The sequence below is a fragment of the Bicyclus anynana genome, chromosome 6 (genome assembly GCF_947172395.1).
Source record: "Bicyclus anynana chromosome 6, ilBicAnyn1.1, whole genome shotgun sequence".
Taxonomy (NCBI): domain Eukaryota; kingdom Metazoa; phylum Arthropoda; class Insecta; order Lepidoptera; family Nymphalidae; genus Bicyclus; species Bicyclus anynana.
The window spans coordinates 2,284,912-2,310,579 of NC_069088.1; the positions used below are offsets into that span (position 1 = coordinate 2,284,912).

The window sequence follows — 25,668 nt, forward strand, 5'->3', positions numbered from 1 at the left end:
AGCGTTGGCAAGTGTTAATAGGACTATGTAAACTGGTGGTAGGTACCGACGAATTTTCACACTCTATTTTCAATTTACTCGTATATCTCCCATACAGTAAATTGTTGAAATTTCATATCAAAACAAACTCCGGTTTTTTATTATACTCGTACTCGTATTATTACAGTAAACTAGCGGTGAAATTTAGTTTTTCACAGAAATCCCTTGGGAACCATGGATTTTTCCGGGATGAAATGTAGCCTATGTGTTAATCCAGAGTAAAATCTATTTCCATTCCCAATTTCAGCCAAATCGGTTCTGTAGTTGCGGCGTTAAGAGTAACAAACATCCAAATAATCATCCATACAAACTTTCGCGTTTATAGTTTTTGTAGAAAAACAAAATTAATATTTTGTCGTAATACTGGAAGTGCATAGTGATAGTGCACCCACAATAACTCGATGATGAGCGATGATTAAACCTTAGACTTTCCAGGTCTGAATTCAGACCTCAGCCTCCCTAAGGCTTATTTTAGTCGATTTTTCGTTTTACCGCCCAAAAATCTTTTGGACTCGCCAAAATAATAAAGTAGTCCGAAATAAGCATAACAGTAGAGCGATTAATGTTTAGTAGACCTATTTTTTAATCTTGAAAAATTTGTGAATTTTCTGTGTAAAATTTTCTACTAATACATAATTGAAAAGACTCGAGAGCTCATAATCTCAACATCTTAAGAATTGTAAAATCAGTGATTCATTTCAATTTGAAATAAAAGTAATTCAAGATTTACAAGAAATGATGAATAAAATAAGAGTATTCCGAAATGTTCACCGCTTTATCTCTCGACTGCGAATAGATTCGATTCAATTCAAAAGAAATATAAAAGTCCTTCCGGGCACAATTTCAACCCATTTCTTTTTAAATAGGGATATTTTCGTGCAAAATAACAGGCGGTGGGTATTCATAACTTTTTTTTTTATCATAATTAAAAACAAGATGTTAAAAAGAATTGTGGGCATTATATTAACTGCGCAACATTACGTTTAACTGTAGGAATTGCACCCGTGGCTATAATTTCCCTCTTTTTTTTGTTAACACCAGATTTCACCTCACCAAGCGGGGGGATAAAGCGCCGACATAAACAGAAAGCTGTTTATTTATTTAAAACAAGCAATTTAACCGTTTTGGTTGGAGAGCGAGTGAACGATTTGGTGATTCAGTCCGGAATAACGATAATGTGGAATTATCTGATTATAAGAGGAGAATCTATACTAATATTATAATTATAAAGCTGATGAGTTTGTTTGTTTGTTTGTTTAATTGAACGCGCTAATATCAGGCTACTGGTCCGATTTGAAAAATTCCCCCCCCCCCCCCCCCCCCCCCGTAGAAGTATGGAGATAAGATAGATATAGACTAAAGCCTTCCTCGATAAATGGGCTATCTAACACTGAAAGAATTTTTCAAATCGGACCAGTAGTTCCTGAGATTAACGCGTTCAATCAAACAAACAAACTCTTCAACTTTATACATTAGTATAGATTTTCATCAAAAACTTATATACTTACTGCTTAATGTACAATTGTCTGCCGATTGATTGAGAAAATCATGTTCTACTAATACTGTAAAGTTTTAATTTATCAAAATATTCTAATGACTTGGTAGGCCATCAGCATAATAATCCAAAAATGCATTTTTGTTTAAATGAATACGAATCACAATTGTACAAATCCTATAACGATTCGCAACTTCCTCAATAATTATGGCAAACAACATAAAATTCGCTTACACTCTTGCCAATACAACATACAAAGAAGTCACTTTCTATTGTAGAAAATAAGTTGTCACTTAAGCAAACTGAGTAAAAGATTAAGTAAATCCTTTAATCAGTCAAACAAAAACTTTCAGGACTACACCTCAAAGTTATGAGTGTTAAATAATGATTTAATACAAAACTTTGAGCAAATAGTTCGCCAGCTCTTTGTCTATTTTATAAGTCCGCGAATGTCGTTAAAGCGGCCGCGGGCCTGAAAAGAATAAGGGAATGGAAATATATTTTAAGGTAGGCGGGAGAAATAACAATTTTGCGGTATAATTTTCGGGACGGGCCATTTAAGCTTTTTATCAGCGGAAAGTTTGTGTGCACAGCTATCTAAACTGTGAGGATGGGAAACATTCCCCGCAGCGGACCTCTTGAATAATTTTGCGCTTCGTTACCTCTATTGTTGAAAAAATCTCTAATGGTGTCTATAGTCCTTTAATACTAACGTTAAGGCGGTTATGTGTTAGCAAAACGCTCTGCCGTAGAGTTAGATAGAAATATCTTTATTTTTAGGTAGTGCCACATATTATGATACTAGCGGACGCCCGCGATTCTGTCCGCGTGAAACCCAACTACTACCCCTACCTCCTACCCTACCCCTACTCTACCCCTATCCTACCGCTACCCTACCCTACCCCTACCCAACCCTACCCTTACTCTACCCCTACCCTACGGACGGACGGAAGCTTAAAAAAATGGAGTAACTTTTCCCGTTTTCTCAACATTTCCCTTCACTGCTCTGCTCCTATTAATTGTAGCGTGATGAAAAGTATACTATAACCTGCCCAGGAGTATGTAGAATAATTGTACCAAGTTTCGTTAAAATCCGTCGAGTAGTTTTTGTTTCTATAAAGAACATACAGACAGACAAAAATTTTACTGATTGCATTTTTGGTATCAGTATCGACCACTAATCACCCCCTGATACTTATTTTGATACTATATTTCATGTACAGAATTGACCTCTCTACAGATTTATTATAAGTATAGATTAAATTCTAATTAAATAGCTTATAGCTAGAGCAATTAAAGAAGAACGCCCAACATATGACATAACCTAGAAAAAGGCCCCAACATTTTGCCACATACTTCCTATACAAAAAAAGTATGCAGCACTGATTTTCAGTTAGGACCCAGTTATGATGCCGTCACGTACACAGTTCAACATCCTATAGTTATATCCGATTGTTATTGTTGAGGAGAATGTGATTTTTTATTCTTGTTGGTTGAATTTGTGTAATTTCAATAAAATTTCAGGATTATCTTCAGTGATTTTAATTTTGAAGCGTACATTTCTTTTCAGTTAGTGAAAATTAATTACAGATACAGAGTAGTGAATGACAGTTGACGGTTGACGTTGAATTGACTTGCACTTGATAGACAGATGACATTGACGTTATTGTGTTCGGTGTTGCGCATTAACATGCCCCCGGCCTTGGAAGAACTCTTCCAATGTCTTCTTCTTCAGGGTCCTCGTCCTCTGGAAAGATGGGGCATATTTTCGAACAAGCCCTTTGAATTATGCCTTCAGATGTGCGAATATAGGCAACTCGAGCTACTCCATCTTTGCCTCTTGAGACTTCAGTGACTCTTCCAAGACGCCATTTTAAGGGTGGAGAATTATCTTCTTTTATAAGGACTAACATGTCTTCGGTGATATCTCGACTTGGACTCTTCCATTTAGTTCTAGTTTGGAGTTCAGAGACATACTCCTTAGACCAACGTTGCCAGAAATGTTGTCTGAGTTGTTCAATTCTGTAATAGCGTGTCAACCGATGTGATGGTGTAGTAGTCAGATCTTCAGAAGCTGGTGCTGTCAGTGGGCGGCCAATGAGGAAGTGAGCGGAGGTAAGAGGTAAAAGGTCTGAGGAATTAGAGGACAAAGGGGAAATGGGACGAGAATTTAGAATAGCCTCAATTTGGGCTAAAACCGTGCTAAATTCTTCATAAGTTAAATGGGCATTGCCTACCACGCGTTTTAAGTGAAATTTACAGGATTTGATGCCTGCCTCCCATAAACCTCCAAAATGAGGCGCATAAGGTGGAATAAATTTAAATTTGATATGATTATCATGTGCATACTCTACTATTGCATCTGAATTGTTGTCTATGAAATCGGAAAACTCTTTCATAGCACCAATAAACGTTTTGGCATTATCTGAGTGAATTTCTAATGGTTTTCCACGCCTAGATATAAATTTTTTCAGAGCCTGTAAATATCCATCAGTTGTTAAACTAGTGACTAATTCCAAATGCACCGCACGAGTACTAAAACAAACAAATAAGCAAATATAACTCTTTTCCAATCGCGCACCCCTACCTCGTCGATTAAGTATCAAAATTGGGCCTCCATAATCCACTCCGCAGCGCATGAAGGGAAAACCTGATTGAAAACGTTCTGAGGGTAGATTTCCCATAATGGGTGTCAAGGTTTGACCTTTGAAGCGTGTGCAAGTAACACATCTATGAACTGTTTGTCTAGCCAAATTTCTACCTTTTAAAGGCCACCATTCATCTCTAATGTGATATAAAAGTAATTGAGGTCCTGCGTGGAATAATCTTTTATGTTCAAATGCAAATAACAAACGAGTGAAACAATGTTTGCTATCGAGTAAAACAGGATGCTTTTTATTGTAAGAAAAATTGTCATAATTTGCAAGTCTACCACCTATGCGTATTAACCCATCTTTATCCAGAAAAATAGATAAACCGGTAATACTTTTAGTAGATTTTAGTTTTAAATTTTTCGTTAAACAGTTGTACTCTAAAGGAAAAGATTGTATTTGTGATATTCGCGTCAATAATGTACTGGAAGTATTCAGCTCTTCAACCGAGAGCGGACCAACCAAACGATTATTGCGTTTTGTACGTGAATTTTGAATAAATCGTAGTACGTAGGCTGCACTGCGCTTTAAGCGATTAAATGATGAAAACCGATTGAAATCAAATAACCCACTATATAAATTTAAATGTAGTGACATCTCAGTTACACTTGCAGATTTTAATTCTGGTAAATCTGAAGGAACTTCTTTTGTAAAATGCCTTTGTGGCCATTCTGAATGATGATTGTGTAAAAAAGCAGGACCATTCCACCATAATTGACATTTATCAAGCGCATCAAAACTCATGCCTCGAGATAACAAATCAGCAGGGTTGTCCCCACTGCTAACGTGTCTCCAACAAGCTTCACTTGCAATATCATTAATCTCAGTAACTCGGTTTTGTACAAATGATTTTAAAAGATGTGGTGACATGCGAAGCCATCCAAGCACTATGGTGGAGTCCGTCCAAAAATATACTTTATGAATTTACTTATTTTTGCAAACAATTTGGCACCCACTAAAGATCCACATAGTTCTAATCGAGGAATACTTATAGCTTTTAATGGAGCTGTTTTACTTTTTGAACATAACAATTTGATAAACACTGGTGAATTGTCTGAATAAGAACGTATATAACTACAAGCACCATAAGCACTTTGTGAAGCATCACTGAAAATGTGAAGTTCAATGTATTGATTATGTGAACCTATAACATGTCGAGGAATGCGAATATCCTTTAAACAGTCAAATGATTTAATAAACTTTTCCCAAGACTGAACCACATCATGAGGAACGGGGTCATCCCAGTCAAGTTTGGAAAGCCATAATTTTTGCAATAAGATTTTGGCACATATGATTGTTGGTGATAACAACCCAAGTGGATCATAAATCTGAGCAATTACAGATAACATTGAACGTTTAGTAACAGTGTGTGTGTTTACCTTAAGTTTGGTAGTGAAATATAATTCATCACTTTGAGTGAACCAACCCAAACCGAGAGTTTTATTTGAACAATCATCTCCTAAAGATAAATGTCTTGATTCATTAGGTGTGTTTAAGCAAGTATTAAATAACCATTTATGTAATGGAAAACATCCTGAGGCTAAAACTGATGTGATGTGATCACAAATTTGCATGAGGGTATCATGATTGTCATGGCCAGTGATTAGATCATCAACAAAAAAATCTTCATTGATTATTTTAGACACATAATTGTTATCCTCTCCTGGGACAGTGTACTTATTTTCACATTCCTGTGCAAGTTGCTTTAAACATCTAATACTCAAATAAGGAGCCGATGCAGTACCATATGTAACCGTATTGAGCCTAAATATTTTCAAAGAGTCAGAAGGATTCTCTCGCCATAAAATTAACTGTAAAGTGCGTTGATCAGTCTGTACATTAATTTGTCGGTACATTTTCTCTATGTCAGCACATGCAACATATTTGTATTGACGAAAACGAAGAAGAATAGAAAAATTATCATTGTGTAAAGTAGGCCCAGTATGTTGTATACTATTTAAGGATTTTCCTGTACTGGTGACAGCACTTGCATCAAACACGGTACGTAGTTTTGTTGTTTTTGAATTTTCATTAATAACACCATGATGTGGTAACATATAATAAGGATAACTATAAGTATCAATTTGTGTCATATGCCCCAATTGTTCATATGTGCACATAAATTCACAATACTTTTCTTTAAGATCAGGTGAATTTCTAAACTTGCGTTCCAATGAATAAAATCTCTTCTCGGCTAATGAATAGCTGTCCCCTAAAACATCAGCGGGTTCTTTTAGAGGAATTCTAACAGAAAACCTACCATCAGGTTCTCGGTGGTGAGTTGATAAGAAATTTTGTTCACAAGTGAGTTCATCTGCTGTGAGCATTTTGCTCCCCGAGGAAGGAATTTCTTCCAACTCCCAGAATCTTTTTAATTGACTATCTAAACTACTAGTTAGGTTACAACTAACTTGATTATTGATGCGCAAGTTAGCACTTGTGTGTATTGGTCCAGATATGACCCAACCTAGTTTGGTTTCATGTAAATATGGCCCTGTTGATAGCTTTATGAAACCCTTGTTGTGAAATTCCCAAAATTTATCAACACCTATTAAAATATCAATATCAGAAGGATGATGAAAATTAGGATCTGCAAGTTTAATGTTGTTTGGAATACAAATTTTACTAATGTCTAACTGGCATGGTGGCATACTGGCTGTGATGCGAGGTAAAACCAAACATTGTATGTGTGTATGAAAATTGTTTACTCTTGAGTGTATTTTAACAGTACACTTATGTGCGCTTTGAGTGACTGCATGACCTACTCCCATAACTTGAACAGAGGACTGTATAAGTTGTGCGTTTATTTTGTGTGCAAATGATTGGTTAATAAGGCATATTTGACTGCCAGTGTCCAGCAAAACCCGTGCTGTATGTAATTTATTATCACTAGCTACTACGTCTACCAAGGCAGTAGATAGCAAAACTAAGTTGTGTGAATTATAATTATTTAAAGTAATCTCCTTTGTGTGTGACTTAGAGGGATATTCGGTACAGTTCAAGGCAGTTGAGTGAGATGAAGGGCTCATATCAACTGGCAAAGATGTATTTGTGTGTACATATGATGTTGATGCGTTTACATTTTCAATAACTACATGACTATGCAGAAGTGTATTATGTTTGGATGAGCACTTCTTACACGGACCAAATAGGCAGTCCGAACTAGTGTGATTTCTGCGAAGACAGTTCCTGCATAACTTCTTGGAATCCACTAATTTAATTCTATCATTAATTGATAAATCTAGAAACTTAGTACATGAATAAATTGGATGTGAATCATCACACATAGGGCAAGCTTGAGTGTATTTGGAATGTGAATTGTTTTTGTTAACTTGTGAAGTAACATGACTGTGCGACTGATGTTGATTGAAGGATACTTTCCTAATTGATTGATGATTATTATTAGCGTTATTAATGATATTGTGTCTAGAGTCACTCTTACTGCAATTAGTTTTTAAAACATCCAAAACATCTGCCCTATCCCTTAAAAATTGTATTAAATGATCTAGCTTAACTGGGTTTGATTCTTGGTGTGAATTTAAATTATAAGACCCTTTATGTTGTTCCCATTTGCGCTCAGTGGATAGGTCGAGTTTACTTACAACTAAGTATATAATTAATGTGTCCCATGATTCAGTAGGCTCACCTAGTGTACTCAGAGCCCTAAGATTTCTAAGAATAGTATCAATTAACTTCCTAATTAGTGGGGCAGATTCTTTATTTAAGGATGTAATGGAAAACAAAGCTTTGACATGGTTATATATTAGCAAACGATTATTATTATACCTATTTTGAAGTAAATCCCACGCATGTGCATAATTCTCTGCAGTGAACTCTAATGCGCTGATGACCTGCAATGCTGCCGCATTGAGCGAGGACTTCAGGTAATGAAATTTTTGTATGGGGTCTAAATCTGTGCGTGAGTGGATCATAGTTATGTAGGAGTTTTTATATTCTAGCCAATGGTCATATGACCCATCAAACGTCGGTAATTTGATGTCCGGTAACTTAATAGATAGTGGCTTATTTGAGTGTTCCCCACATGGGGTGCACTTAGAACTAGAAGCAGCGTCATTAAGTTTGATTAAGCACTCTGCGGAGGCTAAAGCTCTGTAATACTGTTCTTCAAACACTTCTCTTTCTTCATATTGTTTTGTTAAATCTACATCCCGGCACGCTTCTTCGATTTGTGTTTGTAAGTCATTAAATACATTATATAAACTACTGATGGATTTAAATCTCAAGTTAATTTCTGACATTTGAATTGGTGATAATGGAGTATTAGTTAAGTCGAATTTAGATATGAATTTTTCAAAAATAGTAAGACGCCCTTTGTACGTGCCACGTTTTCTAATTAGTTCCGCCATTTTGACGTTATGTGGCGATCGTGGAATATTCACATTTTGTTCGTCACTAATCATTTTTATGGAGGTTTATAAAAGTACTTACAGTAAAGAAGCGAAGTCCAGTATATTTTAATAAGAATTTAACACGGAAAAAGGGTAAACGAGAACGGTAAAGGGAGGGAATTAGTGAATTGTGAACAAAGGATTTGCCCGACTCGATCTTCTTTTCTTGATCTTGATCGTGACGCCGACGAATCCAGCTCGTTAGGTCCAAAAATGTTGAGGAGAATGTGATTTTTTATTCTTGTTGGTTGAATTTGTGTAATTTCAATAAAATTTCAGGATTATCTTCAGTGATTTTAATTTTGAAGCGTACATTTCTTTTCAGTTAGTGAAAATTAATTACAGATACAGAGTAGTGAATGACAGTTGACGGTTGACGTTGAATTGACTTGCACTTGATAGACAGATGACATTGACGTTATTGTGTTCGGTGTTGCGCATTAACAGTTATATAGACGTTTGACGGCCTCCGTGGCGCAGTGGTATGCGCGGTGGATTTACAAGACGGAGGTCTTGGGTTCGATCCCCGGCTGGGCAGATTGAGATTTTCTTAATTTGTCCAAGTCTGGCTGGTGGGAGGCTTCGGCCGTGGCTAGTTACTATACCCTACCTACCCTACCGGCAAAGACGTACCGCCAAGCGATTTAGCGTTCCGGTACGATTCTGTGTAGAAACCGAAAGGGCTGTGGATTTTCATCCTCCTCCTAACAAGTTAGCCCGCTTCCATCTTAGACTGTATCATCACTTACCATCAGGTGAGATTGTAGTCAAGGGCTAACTTGTCAAGAATAAAAAAAAAATAGTTCTGACCAAAATATGGGCTACGGCGGTTAGCCTCACTAAACATCAACCTCGTACTTAAACATATATGTAAACTTGTACGAGTGCATTCTTTACTCTCACAAACACCCATTTTTAGGGTTCCGCTCGTACGTAATACAAAAACGAAACCCTTATATTATAGCATTCAAGTTATTTATACAAATAGCCGAAAAATGACCATTCCCTTTTTCTCCGACACTACTGTATCTGAAATTTTGAAAATATACTTTCTACTTGATTTCTGGAAAATTTTGAAATTTTATTTAATTTAAAGATCATTTACCGGATCTGTTACCGGATTCGAACCTACGCCCTCCGAATCAAAAGCAGAGGTACGTCGTTGCGGGTGGTAGCTAACCACGGGCGAAGCCTCCCACCAACCAAAATGCTTTAACCATTCGCTGCCCGCGAGTATTTTATCGAAAAGCCCGTCTGCGTTGAAGAAGCCGACAGTCAGGGAATGCGGTTTTAATCTACCGTTGTGAGCCATTTAAAAAAATGTTTATATTCCTCTATCGCGCGGAGCATGATACTGTGCTCGCCTATTGCCCTAAGTTTACTTTATATTTTTTTACATGTCACGTAACGGATACGATTTATTTAGGAGTCAAGTGGTTAAAATATACCCATGCCTTTTTTATTTTATTGTCTGGTTTCTATACAATATCAAATGGAACGCAACGGTACATAGCTAGAGCCGAAAACTACGACTAGACAGGCTTGCCATAATCACCCAATAAAATTGTCAATAGGGTAAGATTGCTTAAGCTTAAGGAAATAGTATTGTAATATTTTCAGGTTACGACTTTTGAACCTTACATTATTATTGTGTGTATGGTGGACCTTGGAAAACATAATATAATAAATTGCCTGAATGCACTACAGAATGAATAGAAATTAAATATATTTGCAATTGAGTTATCTAAATAACAACAAATTTATATTGTGTATGCAAGAAATGACAACAGTAGTTATTATGTTAATTAATGGAGTGGGCTTGAGTTAAATTAATTAGGATTATATATTATGTCGCTCTATGATATGCATTATATAATATTAATAATACCGTTTGTACTAAGGCTTCATACAATAGTAGGTATTACTCGACTATTTCAATTCAAGGTTTAGAACAAAGATGTGCAATTTTCAAGATCAAATTATTATACAACAGTATTTTATTGCATCTACTATGGTATTTATGTTGTAAATAATGTAGCAAAATTTACTGGTCCATAGATGAGCCAGCTCCATAGCATATCACAAAACTTTTAGCAAAGACGTCCAAGTAATGCAGGACTTATTTATTTATTTTATAATCAAGCCATACCACACATTACATTATACAATATAATAATAATTATACAAGTTACATTTTATTATATAATGCAAGTTATGGATACCCAGTTTGGGCGACTTATAGATACCTATACTTATACACGCATTAGGTTTACCCTGTAATGTTTATAAATTTATGTATCATCATATCAGTCGATGGACGTCCGTCCACTTCACTACTTATCGCTAACTTACCACTCCAGGAGAGATTTCCTGGAAAAATCCTTAATAACTCATTATTTTACTAGACTCGACTATATTATATTTTACTGATTATACTACAGTCGAAATCTGTACCTACCTCATCACGCGTATCCGATCCAGCTAACGAAGTGGCAAATAAGGCACTTATAGTTTAGATTTTATTAATTTAGGGTAAATTTTATAACGAGTTTTATTTCGCAGTTTATTTGATTGCTTGCGGGTTATTTAATGATGCGAAACGCCGTTATATTTTTTCCTTTATCAAAGAATCCTCATCTTCACAATCCTGGAGGTTTTTCAATTCTCAAGGAATTGGGAAATCATCTGTTCCCTGCAAACTTTCTGTAGACATTAACTCCCTAAATAAACACTTTTCCACCCCTCCAATCAAAATCCCTTCCACAACTAAATCCCAAACTCTTCAAAATTTGGCTAGTGTCATTCACAATTGCGATGATTTCGTCTTTCAGGATATCACAGTTGATGAAGTTAAGAAAGCAATTCGCAACATCTCCACAAAAGCCGTTGGGTGTGATGGCATAAGCCGATACATGCTTAGCCTCATCAGTGAGGCTATAGCACCAATTATCAGCCATGTGCTAAATTTTTCCCTGACCTCTAAATGTTTTCCTACCGCGTGGAAGCTAGCCCATGTTATCCCTTTACCTAAAATATCTAACCCTTCCTCTTTCTCGGACTATCGACCTATTTCTATATTGCCCATTATCTCAAAAATCTTAGAAAATGCCGTTTTTAGACAACTCTCCTTCTTCCTCTGTCACAATAATCTTCTGAGTTCATACCAGTCTGGTTTTCGTCCAATGCACAGCACCACCACCGCACTTCTCAAGGTCACCGAGGACATTCGCATTGCTATGGACAACAAGAATCTGACTGTACTTATACTTCTTGATTTTAGCAATGCGTTTAACTCGGTGGATTTTGATGTTCTCCTCGGCATTCTCCACTCTTTAAACCTTTCACCGCCTGTAATTGAATGGTTCAGGTCTTATCTTTTTGGCCGACGGCAGAGAGTCAGCTTTGATGAAACTCTTTCTGAGTGGGCAGACATCTCGGCTGGCGTACCCCAAGGTGGAGTCCTGTCTCCTCTCTTATTCTCCATTTTTATAAATGAAATCACCAAAGTAATATCCTCTCACTATCACCTCTATGCAGACGATTTGCAACTATATAGGCATGCTTCTGTCACGGATCTTGTTTCGGCAGTGGATATTGTTAATGTGGATTTGGAAAATGTGAAGAAATGGGCTGATGCACATGGCCTACTTGTAAATCCTGGAAAGTCACAGGCCATGATTGTAGGAGGTCGACAATTACGGAGTCGTATTGATTTTAAAAATTTATCTCCTATAGTATATGACGGCACACCAATACCCTTGTCAAATACAGCAAAAAATCTTGGGCTGAAAATTGACTGTAACTTATCGTGGTCTGGCCACATAAATGAGGTTAGTAGGCGGATCCATTTTTCGCTTCATTCCCTTAAGCGTTTGCAAAATTTTCTTCCTTTACGTACTAAAATCTTACTTGCCCAATCCCTTCTCCTTCCTATTCTTGACTACGCTGACGTTTGTTATTTAGATGCGACAGAGGAGCTACTCGACAAACTCGATCGACTTCAGAATTTGTGCATCCGATTTATATACGGATTGCGCAAATTCGACCGTATTTCTTATTTCCGTAATAAACTGAAGTGGCTCCCTATTCGTCATCGCCGGAATATTCATATACTCACGACGCTGTTCAAAATCTTAAATACCTCTTCTCCTTCCTACTTGCGGGAGCTCTTCCGCGAATCCCCACGCCGTCTAAGACCGGTGCGTTCGTGTGTAAAATTAAAATCTCTATCTGTGCCTCCCTATAACACCGTTTTTTGTGCTAAATCTTTTTCAGTTATCGCAGCGCGTCTGTGGAACTCACTACCAGATACCATTTTCAAAAAAAACCCATCTGTTGATACCTTCAAACATCGACTTCATGAACATTATCTTTCTTTATCATCATAGATCGTTATATTATATGTATGTATGTATATATGTATTTATTTAGTTATTATTTATATATAGTATTGATATGTACTGTTATAATTTATATATTTATTTTGATATATTTATTAGTGTTATTTTTAATGTATTTAATATTATTTACTTTTATTATTTATGTATAAAGTATAATATGTTTCCTCACTTTTTTTCTGTTGTACCTATCCATTTCTTTTGTTTAATATCTCTCCCACTGCCAAGGGTCACTGGCAGAGATCTCTTATAGAGATAAGTGTTTCCTTGTCCACTGTTTTTCTTTTTACTTTTGTGTGTTACTAATATTGGTACAAAATAAATTAAAAAAAAAAAAAATTAATTATTAATTTAATTTAATTTTTGTTTGTATATATAGCACTTTATTCTGATTCCAGGGCCCATGAGCACCACGCCAGAAATGCCGACTGCAGCGGACATGCAGCTAGCAGCGGCTGTAGGATCTAAAGGTAATTTACATATTTTTAGCAGAAGCTTCAACAGTGGATTACAAAAATAAGAAAACCAATGTCGAACAAATTCACAATATTTGTTAGGGCAACTTAATTAATAAATCAAATTGTAACCAAAATATGACCGTAGAATGGCAGATAATACCTTGAGTGGAGTCACGCACTTGTGAACGTTGTGTGTAGGGTTAAAGGCGCCTTTGACAGTTAACTAACACTCCCCCTTTCCACTCAAGTCACTCTCCTTAGTCCGGCATGCACCTCCAACTTTTCAATTGTGTGCATTTTAAGAAATTAAATATCTTCTGAAATTAAATATCTTCTGAAATTAAATATCTTCTGGAATCTCAGATTCTGAGAGGAGACTCGAGCTCAGCAGCGAGCCGAATATGGATTGATATCGATCGAATATAACCAAAATCTTAATGATGCCGTCCTGCGATGAAAATGACGTTATAGATTAAATTTAAATTTTGTACCACATTTTGTAGTTTCACTTTCTCATCTACCTGTTGTCTTTTTTAGTTACATTAAAAAAGTTCAGCTTATTAAAGAGTACTTAATATTTTTAGTTTTTTTATTTCTTAGTTATTAGTACATTAATATACCTACTGTTGCTTGGCATCTAAAAAAAATGTGTTAGTTTTCCACTACCATTGTTTTTTATATTAAGTTCAAACAAAGTAATGAAACGAAGTAATTGAAAATAATATGAGACGAGACAGTCAGTTCTATTGACTCAGTTTTTTACTAATAAAGTTTAATTACTGCGCTAATTGGTAAAATAAAGTCGGCTCAGTTTGGCAACGTTCTGAGAAAACAGAGGGTAAGCGTTGAATTCAATATCAAATATTTACGAAGAGTTTTGAAACCACTTCGTCTACGGTTATGATAGGGGGCAAATTTGATGAATAAATAATAGTAACTACTGAATGTGTGCCGCAGCTATGCCATCCGCTTCCTCATTACACTCAATGTTACAATAATATTTATATTTCAAGAGAGCAGTGATAGCCCAGTGGATATGACCTCTGCCTCCGATTCCGGAGGGTGTGGGTTCGAATCCTGTCCGGGGCATGCACCTTCAACTTTTCAGTTGTGTGCATTTTAAGAAATTAAATATCACGTGTCTCAATCGGTGAAGGAAAACATCGTGAGGAAACCTGCATACCAGAGAATTATCTTCATTCTCTGCGTGTGTGAAGTTTGCCAATCCGCATTGGGCCAGCGTGGTGGACTATTGGCCTAACCCCTCTCATTCTGAGAGGAGACTCGAGCTCAGCAGTGAGCCGAATATGGGTTGATGACGACGACGACGACGATACGTTAGTGTTTGATTTATGGTAATGTAAAACAATTAATGTTCGTATATTTAAATTTTTAATTATTAATAGGGTACACTCGCGATTTCGTGCGCGTAAAATCACAAATCCCGCGGACACCATGTTCTTTTTGAATATGAGTAATAAGTAACCTATATGTTGCTCCATAACCTCTTTTATCTTCCAGCGAAAATCCCATTGCTTCAGTCGTTCCAGAGATTAGCCCGGACCAACAGACAGATAGACAAATAAAAATTTTAATAAACTTGATTGTGTTTTAGTATCGTGTACTTGAAAATATACAGTTTAAATCACTGACACAGTTTTTAAATCAATTTTATTTATATGTATTGATTGTTAAAGGGAAAGTTGGTAGCGTAACTTAATTGTAGGTTGTAGGGGAAACAGAAGCGGGCGGGGTATTCCATGTTTTTGAAGGGTGGCAACTAGCCACATCCGAAGCCTCCCACTTCAATGAAGAGAATGAAGAAAACCTCAATCGGCCCAGAATCGATCGATCGAACGTCTTGTAAATTCATCGCGCATACCACTGCGCCACGGAAGCCAAGTACAAGGATTAACGAAATAAACAAAGTATCCATATAATTATCATTATCAACCCATATTCGGCTCACTGCTGAGCTCGAGTCTCCTCTCAGAATGAGAGGGGTTAGGCCAATAATCCACCACGCTGGCCCAATGCGGATTGGCAGACTTCACACGCTCAGAGAATTAAGAAAATTCTCTGGTATACAGGTTTCCTCACGATGTTTTCCTTCATCGTTACGTCAAGTATATACATATACTTATACTTACCATACCATATACTTGACCATAACTACGCAGCTGTGTAAATCTCTACGATATCTAGATGTCGTATAGAATCTTGAAGGGTAAACGGGATCAAACAGTTCATGAGAACACTCCGAAATATATATTGTAAAATATCGATCGATAGACAACCTAACGGCAATGCTCCAAGCTTTGAAGCTTAGATTGTCAGAACTTTGCCTATAAGCCTTCTATCTTGCCCTATGTAGTCTACGAACTCTTATCTTAATGATGAAGCCAATCTACGATTAAAGGGAACAAACATGGAAGAATCCCGACAGGATTTTAAAATAGACCCACACTTTTCTCTAATTGGGCTTTTACAACATCGCACCAGAGCACGTACTTAACCCATTAAAAATCAAAACCGAATATCGAAGCCTATGTGCAAACACGACGGTATGAAGGGAATAATTTAGCGTACACATTTAATACGGGAGATATTTATTCATCAAACATGCTCCCAATCATTACCAAGTAAATACGAAACGCTGGTTTTGAAATTCTCTATAAATATTTGATATTGAACTCGGCGCGTCCCTCTTTTCGGACGGTGCTGGTAGTAATTTTAAAATTAGCATTATTTATTGTTCAGAAATCCTTAAACTGCGCAAATAAAAGGACCATATTTTTATTGCGATTGTTAGTTGTATTACCCCATTTAAGTTGCGTTTTTAATTGGTTAATTTAGTAATAGAAATAGACACAGTCTATCAGTACACAATATCTCTAGTTCCTCTCTCTCGTCATTATAATATTATAGACAAAGACACATAGGGACGAACACGAAACATTAATAATATGATCCCGACCGAATTTTTCGGCCACGGCAGCCAATCTCATGTTAACAGATTAACCACATATTATATGCCGGAGATTTTTTTTTTTTATATTCTCTACAAGTTAGCCCTTGACTACAATCTCACCTGATGATGCAATCTAAAATGGAAGCGGGCTTACTTGTTCGGAGTATAATGAAATCCACACTCCTTTCAGTTTCTACGCGACATCGTACCGGAACGCTTAATCGCTTGGCGGTACGTCTTTGTCGGTAGGGTGGTAACTAGCCACGGCCGAAACTTCCCAGCAGCCAAAATATGCACAGATGTGTGTGCATACACAAGTGCATTCTCTATACCCTCATTCTCATAGTCCGATGGGACAGCAGACCGACACGACCGGTGAGATATCAGGCGCAGGACCGACGGCTTTACGTACCTACTATCCGAAGCACGGTGGTGTGCTAACACTGCCAACTTCTTAACGTAGATAACGTAACGTATGCTATGTAACAGTGTTACGAGTATTATAACGTTACAGGATAGCGCGGAAATTCATTTTATATATTATTTTATAACACATTTGCTCGTAAAGTATTATATTTTACCAATTTTAATATCGTAATGTATCTCATTACATGTACCGAGATAAAATATAATAAATAAATATTTAATTCTTTAATTTTAATAATTTTGACAATTAATGACAACCACTTATAATTAACAGAAACACAAAAATATTAAATTACTTTATTAGTATTCGTAATACTGGCTGTTTTGGTGTATTTGCCTAAAAAAATGCACGCACTTCGCTATCTATGCAAAAATGACAAACGTATCAAAATGTCATCTTATGATAAACAGGCAAAGATGCAAATTAATTTTCAGAAAGTGTGTTAACTCGCAAATGTGTTATAAAACGTCGTATGACATACGTGTGCTTTGATAATTACAGCCTCTGTTTCCTTACTATAGCTCTCGCCTTCGGCTCGAGCTGCAATATCGCCTCGGCTGTAATTTTTAACTTACCGCACTTATATTATATAATACTATTACTTGTATATTATATAAAAAAGTATATAATTAACTGTCTGTATTGAAATAAGTTAACAAAAAAAAAACAATGTAACATAATAAGACGATTAATCTGTTGTTAAATTAATGAATCTCGATGGTAATATATTTCGCTATTGAACTCGACACTTACCCTCTATTTACTCCGACCCTTCAGACGCCGTCGATTTTATTTTACCAATTAGTTCAGTAATTAAGGACAAGCTGGAAGATTAAATTTCACTGTCGAAGCTCTGGGGGGAATATTTAATTAGATTTCTTAAGTAAACAGAAGTAGTTTATTTAGCAAATACGAATAACATCATTATCGGTCGCTTGCGATTTCGTCGGTTTATAAATTCTGAATCTGTTCTGACTGAAGTTATTGTAATTGCGTTGGCAACTGAGTCGTGAAGCCACACATGTATAGAATGATAGATATAGGAAAATTATCAATGCACCGACTACCCAGTTGATAACGCGCGTGCTATAATTACTAATTGAATCATTCGTATGGGTAATACGAGGTATTTACCTGGACATTTGGAGTGCGGCACGACATAATTCTCGTGAACAGAAAAATACATGGTCGACCAATGGTGGCTTAAACGGGAATCTATACTAATACTAATATCGGACCAGTAATCTCAGGAATTACTGGTCCGATTTGAAAAATTATTTCAGTGTTATAAAGCCCATTTATCGAGGAAGGCTATAGCTTATATATTATCCCCGTTAACGGGAACCACACGGATGAAACCGCGCGGAGTTTGCTAATATCGCTATAAAGCGAAACAATTTCCGGTTGGGCACTATTGGTCGACAATATGTCATTTTGTCTTTACAAAATATGTCATAGCATCTTGGGCCTTCTAGACGGCAGGCGAAGGCATGGTAGGTCATACGCAATTTGAAAGCATTATAACATTGAAACAGAGATTAAGGCTGCTGAACGTCTGATCGAAAATATCGCTCTCTTTCCTCCTATCGCAACGAAAAAGAGAAATATTCAATTCGGCCGCTATTGGTCGACCATAATGTCTTTTACTCTTCACAAAATATGTGGTTGTTGTAACACTTGTATATTAATTTTGGGTAGTAATACAATAAAATAATTAATCAAATTTATAAAGAAAATTAAATTTTCCTAATCTTTTCCACAGGATCAAGATTTTACACTGCACTGACTACGATATTGCTGCCTGCTTTAGCTCAATTATTGGTATCATAATCATCGATGGAAATATTATTATTAAGGTATGGTATATTAAGTACCTATATTAGTAATTAACTCATAAATGAGGCTTTATGATACTTTCTAACTCCTCAATAATGAACTCAAAAAATATTAGATTATATCTGGATGCATGATATTTAAGCTCTATGACAGTTAATGTAATCCCTTATAAGACCTGTTTTCTCGTGTTATCTTGTATCTCATAAATAATGGACCAAACTCAAGTGGAAGGTTCATCACCTAATAATCTAATACTTATTTGGTGTGTTTAAGATTATGATTAGGCGATGTGTCCTTGTGTTTGATCCAACTTGTGTTTGATTCAATTATAAATGATACATCCTATTATACAAGAAATGCTTATTCAAGTACTGGAATGTAATAGTTAGATTATGAAACGGCTCCATAATGACGCTCACGAAAGCACAAGTTGCATTTTATAAAACGAACGAAGTGAGTTTTATAATTGAGACACAAGTACACTCTCCATACAAAGAGCAGTGTTCTACAATTTTTTGAATTTATTACAATACTAGCTGACGCTGCGCGGTTTCACCCGCGTAGTGCCCGTTCCCGTAGGGATACGGCTAGACCTAATATATAGCCTTTCTCGATAAATGGGCTATCTTACAGTCAAAGAATTTTTCAAGTCGGCCCAGTAGTTCCCGAGAATAGCGTGTTCAAATAAACAAACAAATTAACTCTTCAGCTTTATAATATTATGGTATATAGGTATGTGAATAATTTATGCTATTATAATACATTTTCAATTTCATAATTGGAATATTATGACACGAGATGAGATAAAAGAATATTTTCTTTTGTTCCAGATTTTCAACCCGCAAGAATCAATTTGTAATTATGTGCGTCGTGACCTAGACCTCTAGTCATTACTGTCCAAAAATTACACCAAAGACGCGCGCACTCGGAGTGTTCAACATAATATTTTCCCTCACTTGAAGTTTAGCTTATATGTGTAATACCCGCTAAGATCCGTTAATAATAATAAATATAAATTGGTGTTGATTGGGTTGTAAATAAATCTCTTAATTGGTTTAACCACAGAAAACAGATGAAGTGATTATGCTAGAGGGCTCATATTATTATAATTATTAACGTCAACATATTATATATATATTGTTATGAATTACTTTGCAAATGTGATTTTTTTCAATAAACCATCAAACCTCAGATGACTTCAAAAATAACAGTTATCAGTGACCATAACAGATGAGTTTTTTTTTGCAACCTGTTTGAAAGTATTTATTTATAAATTAAAAATATATCCGCCCCTATGTCGTGAGTATATTATAGTGGGCGGATAATTGTGCCTCTGCGTATATTTTAATTTAGTAAAGAATTGCCTTCGTAGCAATATTGCCGCGCAGTTACCATTCCTGTTAGAATTGGGGATAAATTATAGCCTGTGTTATTGGCTGATAATCACGCTTTTCATTGGTGAGAAATTAAAATTTTTTAGTTTAGTTTAGTTTAGGTTTAATAGATTTCATGTACGTATTTATATTATAAATTCGGTTTGGATAAAAACATAAAGAAACGAAGTTAAGTGCAGACCTTTTTATGGATAATATTTTGAAGCTTTGGTATTTACAAACATTAATTAAGAGATTTACTTACGACACTAATAGCACTTTAGGTAAAAAATAAAACAAATTGTACAGCTCTATGACGTGAATTTTCATTAAATATTTTTCTTAACAAAGAATAACGATTGTAAATAGCGATTTCTATTTAATTAAAATTGTATAAATGATGTAGATAGTTCATTGTCGGGCCTAAGGTTGGACGTTTTTTCATTAGACATTTTTATTGAGTAATAACTTTATTGTATCTAAAAGATATAGTATAGTTTTTATGTTGACAAGTTGAGGTATAATTTTGTCTAATTAATAGCTTATTTCAATTTCTTACTGTAATTATAGTACGGTGGTTTACCTGGAAGCAAATAATAACAAACCATAAATGTGTTGGATAGAGACTTGTTAATTATCTCTCATTTATTTATTTCTCCTTTTTTTTAAATCTCTAACAATGTAAAAACTTATAAAAAAAAAATATTACTTTTCACTCGTGTTCACTTCTACAGACGCTTGTAATGTCTATGGTTCAATTATTGACTCAGGATTAATAAGAGTTATGAAAATTGGGTAGGGTCTAGGACTCTAGGTTTCGTGACTTTAGCAGTGGCTAGTGACTATCTTACTGACAAAGTTATATTCCCAAATGGTTTAATGGTTTAGTGTTTCGGTATAGTGAATATACTTTAAGTGGTATGGAAAAATAAACCATACCCCCTTTAGTTTAGAAAAGGGTACGTAAAGGTGGGATTTGTTTTGTAGAAACTTTATCTGTGATTCAATAGTATCCTGAGTGAACAGAATCATTGCATTTTTCTGGAATTAAAAAATGAAAATAGTCCTGAAACGAATCAACAGAAGGGAGTGTTTTAATCTTCAGAATGGGAAATGAGGTGTTCAGCAATCAATACGTCTGTCACAAGTGGGTCATACCCACCCGACACTGTCGATCGCTTCATTACCAATGGGCATGAGATTTGTATGCTCGGAATAGCAGAGCCGTTTTCGTATCGAGTATCTAACGTCAATGTAAAATCGATCTACTGTACCTCGTTTTAAAGACTATATTCAGTATTAACAATTTTTATTTTACAGTAGACAAGTACAGTATTTTAACACTTCATTACCCGTACCACGAAAACGGGATTTGCACGTACATAAACAAACCTTCGAGTGTTCAAACACTGTATTGTCCAATTAAAATTGACCTTACGTAATTTGTTATAAGGTTGTAAATTCTGCATTATTTTTTATATATTTTACTCATTCACCTGGAAGCGCTTTTTGTAGGTACTTACAAATAACTTGGGCTTTAAGTCAAGGCTTAAGTCTATTTTATTCTGAAATCACTGTGTATTGAAAACTGGTTGGTAATAGTGTTTATCTAATTGAAAGGTTTGTGAGTGGAAGTCCAAAAGATCAAAAATTATATACAATTTTACTCTTCATAAAATTTCTTTATATATTTCTTATTCTTTATTAATGGAAATACATATATAAATGGAAATAAAAGTATATACTTTTTAATATTATTCAATATATTGGTAACCATAATGTGTATAACACATTTTAATATTATGTCTAATTAAAAAACGTTCATGATTATTATGAAATTGTTGTTAGATAGTTTCGTTAGTTGTAACTTAAAATTCACCAAAGTTATACCAAATTTTGAAAGCTATTAAAATTGTGAATTCTCTATGAATTATGTCTGACATTTAATGTATTTTTGTTTAAGGAAGTTATCTATGTGTAATATTAATATATGAAAAAATGCCTGTGCTGATTAAAAAATATAAGTCGTAAAATATCACATGTACGGGACTGCAACGCATCGTTTTATAAAAATAAAGAATATTTTTTGTGTTAGTAACCACGTTTTTTAAAAAAAATATTGGCAATAGATGGTTACTATAAAGAATCTCATGTTTTTTGTTCCATTGAATTAATTTAATAAATTAATATTTGGTTATTAGTTCATTCACCACTTTGTTGAACCTGTACCTGTTGTAATAAATAATAAATTATTAACGAAATGACTTTATTTTAATCATTACAATGAGTTAGTATATAAAATCTATTAATTGATTTACGAAATAATTGCTAATTATACAAAATATTTTGCAATTAGGTTTATTAGGCATTAGATATTGTTTCCTCTGTCCGTGGGTAAAACAAATTTCAATATATCAACGCCTGGGGATCCAACTCTAGACCTTTCTGGTTTGAATCTGGATCCTTAGCCGTGGAGTTATTGAGGCTTATGTTACTTATAATAAAAACAAATTAAATAATTCAATTATTACTTAATTTCACTGCATAGTAAATTAAAATGTATCACATTTCATCGATGCCGCTTGCCGCAGTTTGCGCTTAGCTATGAAATTGTAACGATTTTAATTGTATAATATAAACGATACCACCGCTGTAAATAATGTAAGGGTACCGTACAAAGGGTGATTTCATTTAATATTATTTGAAATAATTCAATTGAATACTTTACGTCGTGGTAATAATGGTTTTCAAATTAATTTTTCATGTATGAAATAAATACTCCAGCTTACCACAAGATGTACTGGGTATATTTTTAATACATTTAAAAGTACTTTACCTTGTATGAGATGACAAAAAGTTCGTCTTGTGAATTCATTGCTCACAGCCAACTGTATGTTTATATTCACATCGTATATTTTCAAAATTTTAAGAACAATTCAGTTGTGTGCATTTTAAGAAATTAAATGTTATTTTCTCAGAGGGTGAAGGAAAAATATCGTGTTTACGTGTGTGAAGTCTGCCAATCCGCATTTGGCATGGTGGACTATTTGCCTAACCCCTCTCATTTTGAGAGCAGACTAGTGCTCAATAGTGAGCGAATATGGGTTGTTGATGATGATGATGATGTTGCAGTACAACAATTGATCTATAATATACAAATTTTAATTTGTATATTTCTCATAAAGTATTTTGTTGAGGTTTGCACTATTTGATAGATTGAGAGTTGAGATAAAACGTCGTGCGAAACAGTCCTATTTGGAGGCAATATCATTAAGAAAATGTTTAATATTACTTTTTTTAACCGAGTTCCAAAAAGGAGGATGTTCTACGTTCGGCGATATGTATGTTTTTTTTTTAATTTTTAAAATCAATAAAACAATAACTTGTTACACTTAACTTCATTTGTAACTATATATGTAAAGGTTATACTTTATACTTATCAAATATGTTATTTACAATATATATTGATAAACGTCCTATATGTACGGCACCCTACAAATTATAATATTGTACGATATACGTATTTATGTACAAACTATATAATTATAATCACTTCTGTTACTTTATATTAAGGAAGGATAAGTAACCTTCTTGGACAGGGTATCGTTTTTATTTATTAAATTTATTTATTTTTAACGTGAATACGATTTTATAATTATGAATTTATGGACAATATTATCATTATATCTATGTGAAACTGAATATAGATTTAGCCCTTATTCATTATTCATTACATTTTATTTGAAAGCATTTAGAAAAAACCAAAAAAATACATTTTATTTGTAGTGAACCAAAGATTTAAATACGTTTACACCTTTGATGTTAGCCTATTTAAAGTAATACGTAAATTAATTAACATTTAATTAAAATAAACAATTTGAGATACTTTTTTATTTCACGAGTAAGGGCCCTTTGTAAATATTTGTACGGAATTCTATTAGTGTAAGGATGTATTGTTTTATTTTTTAATTTAAGTGAAAATAAACACATTCGCTGTGCATATTGCTGTTTATGGATAAGATCCAGAGGAGACATTTGTGAGGTTTCTTAAAATAAATGAAACAGTCGTTGTGAATGTGGTCTTTTATTTCATCGTCATTTTGTAAACAATTATCAATAATCATGACATTGAGTACTTAATCCATCCAGCCGTAATTGGATCCGTATTTCATGAAACGTGATAGCTCAGTGGATACGACCGGATCGGAGAGCGTAGGTTGGAATCCGGTCCGGGGCATGCACCTCCAACTTTTCAGTAATGTGCATTTTAAGAAGTTAAACACCACGTGTCACAAACGGTGAAGGAAAAATATCGTGAGAAAACTTGCATACCTGAGAATTTTCTTATTTCTCTACTTTTGTGAAAATTAATACGCATTGGGCCAGCGTGGTGGACTAACCCCTAACCCCTCTCATTCTGTGAGGAACTTCGTGCTCAACAGTGAGTCGAATATGGATTGTTAATGATGATGATGAGACCATGAGATTCTGAGATATGAGCGTAAGTAGGGCTATACATAATTGGGTTTTTCTTCTGGCTTACGCCCCTGACTCTGTCACTAAAATGCTATTATAATCTCTACTACTACCTACCAGCATCTTTATCTTTTAATCGATATCTTATGGGTATGGATGCAGTTCAAATTACAGACACATGAGGCTTGACATGTAGTCATGAAAAGTAGCCTATGTGTTAATTTAAAGTTAAATCTATTTTTATTCCAAATTTCAGCTGAATCGCTTCAGTAGCCGCAGAGTAAAAGAGGAACAAACATACACACACACACAAACTTTCGCCTTCATAATATTAGTGTGATATTATTTTTTAGAGGGTATCACTTAGTAAAACATTTTTATTTCACGAATATAAATGATAAGCGCTGTAAGGCAAAGAAATCGTCCTCGTGAATAAAGAGGAAAAGGGACTTAGTATAAGTGTCTACAAAAAGAAAAGATAGAAACCCTCGAAAGAGATAAGCGACCCTAAATCAATTCTGAAGGGTATCTTTGATCTAATTGCTAGACAATGATCTCCGAGCGGCACGGGGCATCCGAGGCTTAACTCCGTGAATTAAGTGCTTAGGACTACTAAAACTATCTCGAACCATTTTTTCCCGGACCGGATAAGACCAAACTAGAGAAAAGTAAGTATTTACATCTACACTATCTATACTAATATTATAAAGAGGAAATATTTAATTGTTTTGTTTGTTTGCATTGAGCTCCGAAATATCTGAACCGATTTGAAAAAATATTTAATTAATGGGAAGCTACAATATCCCTGAGTGAGTAGATTATTGTTAGAGTAGGGGTAGGATAGAGGTTGATCTGGGTATATGGTAGGGAAGAAGTGCATTCGTGTCAAAGCGAAGCTTGACTGGATCCGCTAGTAATATTAAAAAAAGAAAGCTTTGTATTTTTGCATCCAATGGATACATGCAAAAATACAAAGCTTCAGTGATGGACGTTGGGGTCCCAAAGTGCTGGACTGGCGACCCCGCACTAGTAAGCGCAGTGTTGGCCGACCCCCCACCAGGTGGACTGACGACATCAAGCGAGTCGCAGGGATTCGCTGGATGCAGGTGGCTCAGTATCGTGATGTTTGGAAGTCC

At 35.1% G+C, this 25,668-nt stretch overlaps 1 protein-coding gene across 1 annotated transcript in view; it reads left to right on the plus strand.

Annotated features, from left to right (window-relative positions):
* Nucleotides 1-24,131, plus strand: part of LOC112048076 (uncharacterized) — a 133,911-nt gene extending 109,780 nt beyond the window's left edge. Inside the window, exons 5-7 of the mRNA XM_024085445.2 lie at nucleotides 13,390-13,461; nucleotides 18,610-18,703; nucleotides 19,514-24,131. Of these exons, the coding sequence (XP_023941213.1) occupies nucleotides 13,390-13,461; nucleotides 18,610-18,677 (140 nt within the window). The 3' untranslated portion in view covers nucleotides 18,678-18,703; nucleotides 19,514-24,131. The remainder of the gene's footprint in view (nucleotides 1-13,389; nucleotides 13,462-18,609; nucleotides 18,704-19,513) is intronic.
* Nucleotides 24,132-25,668: the final 1,537 nt, after the last annotated feature.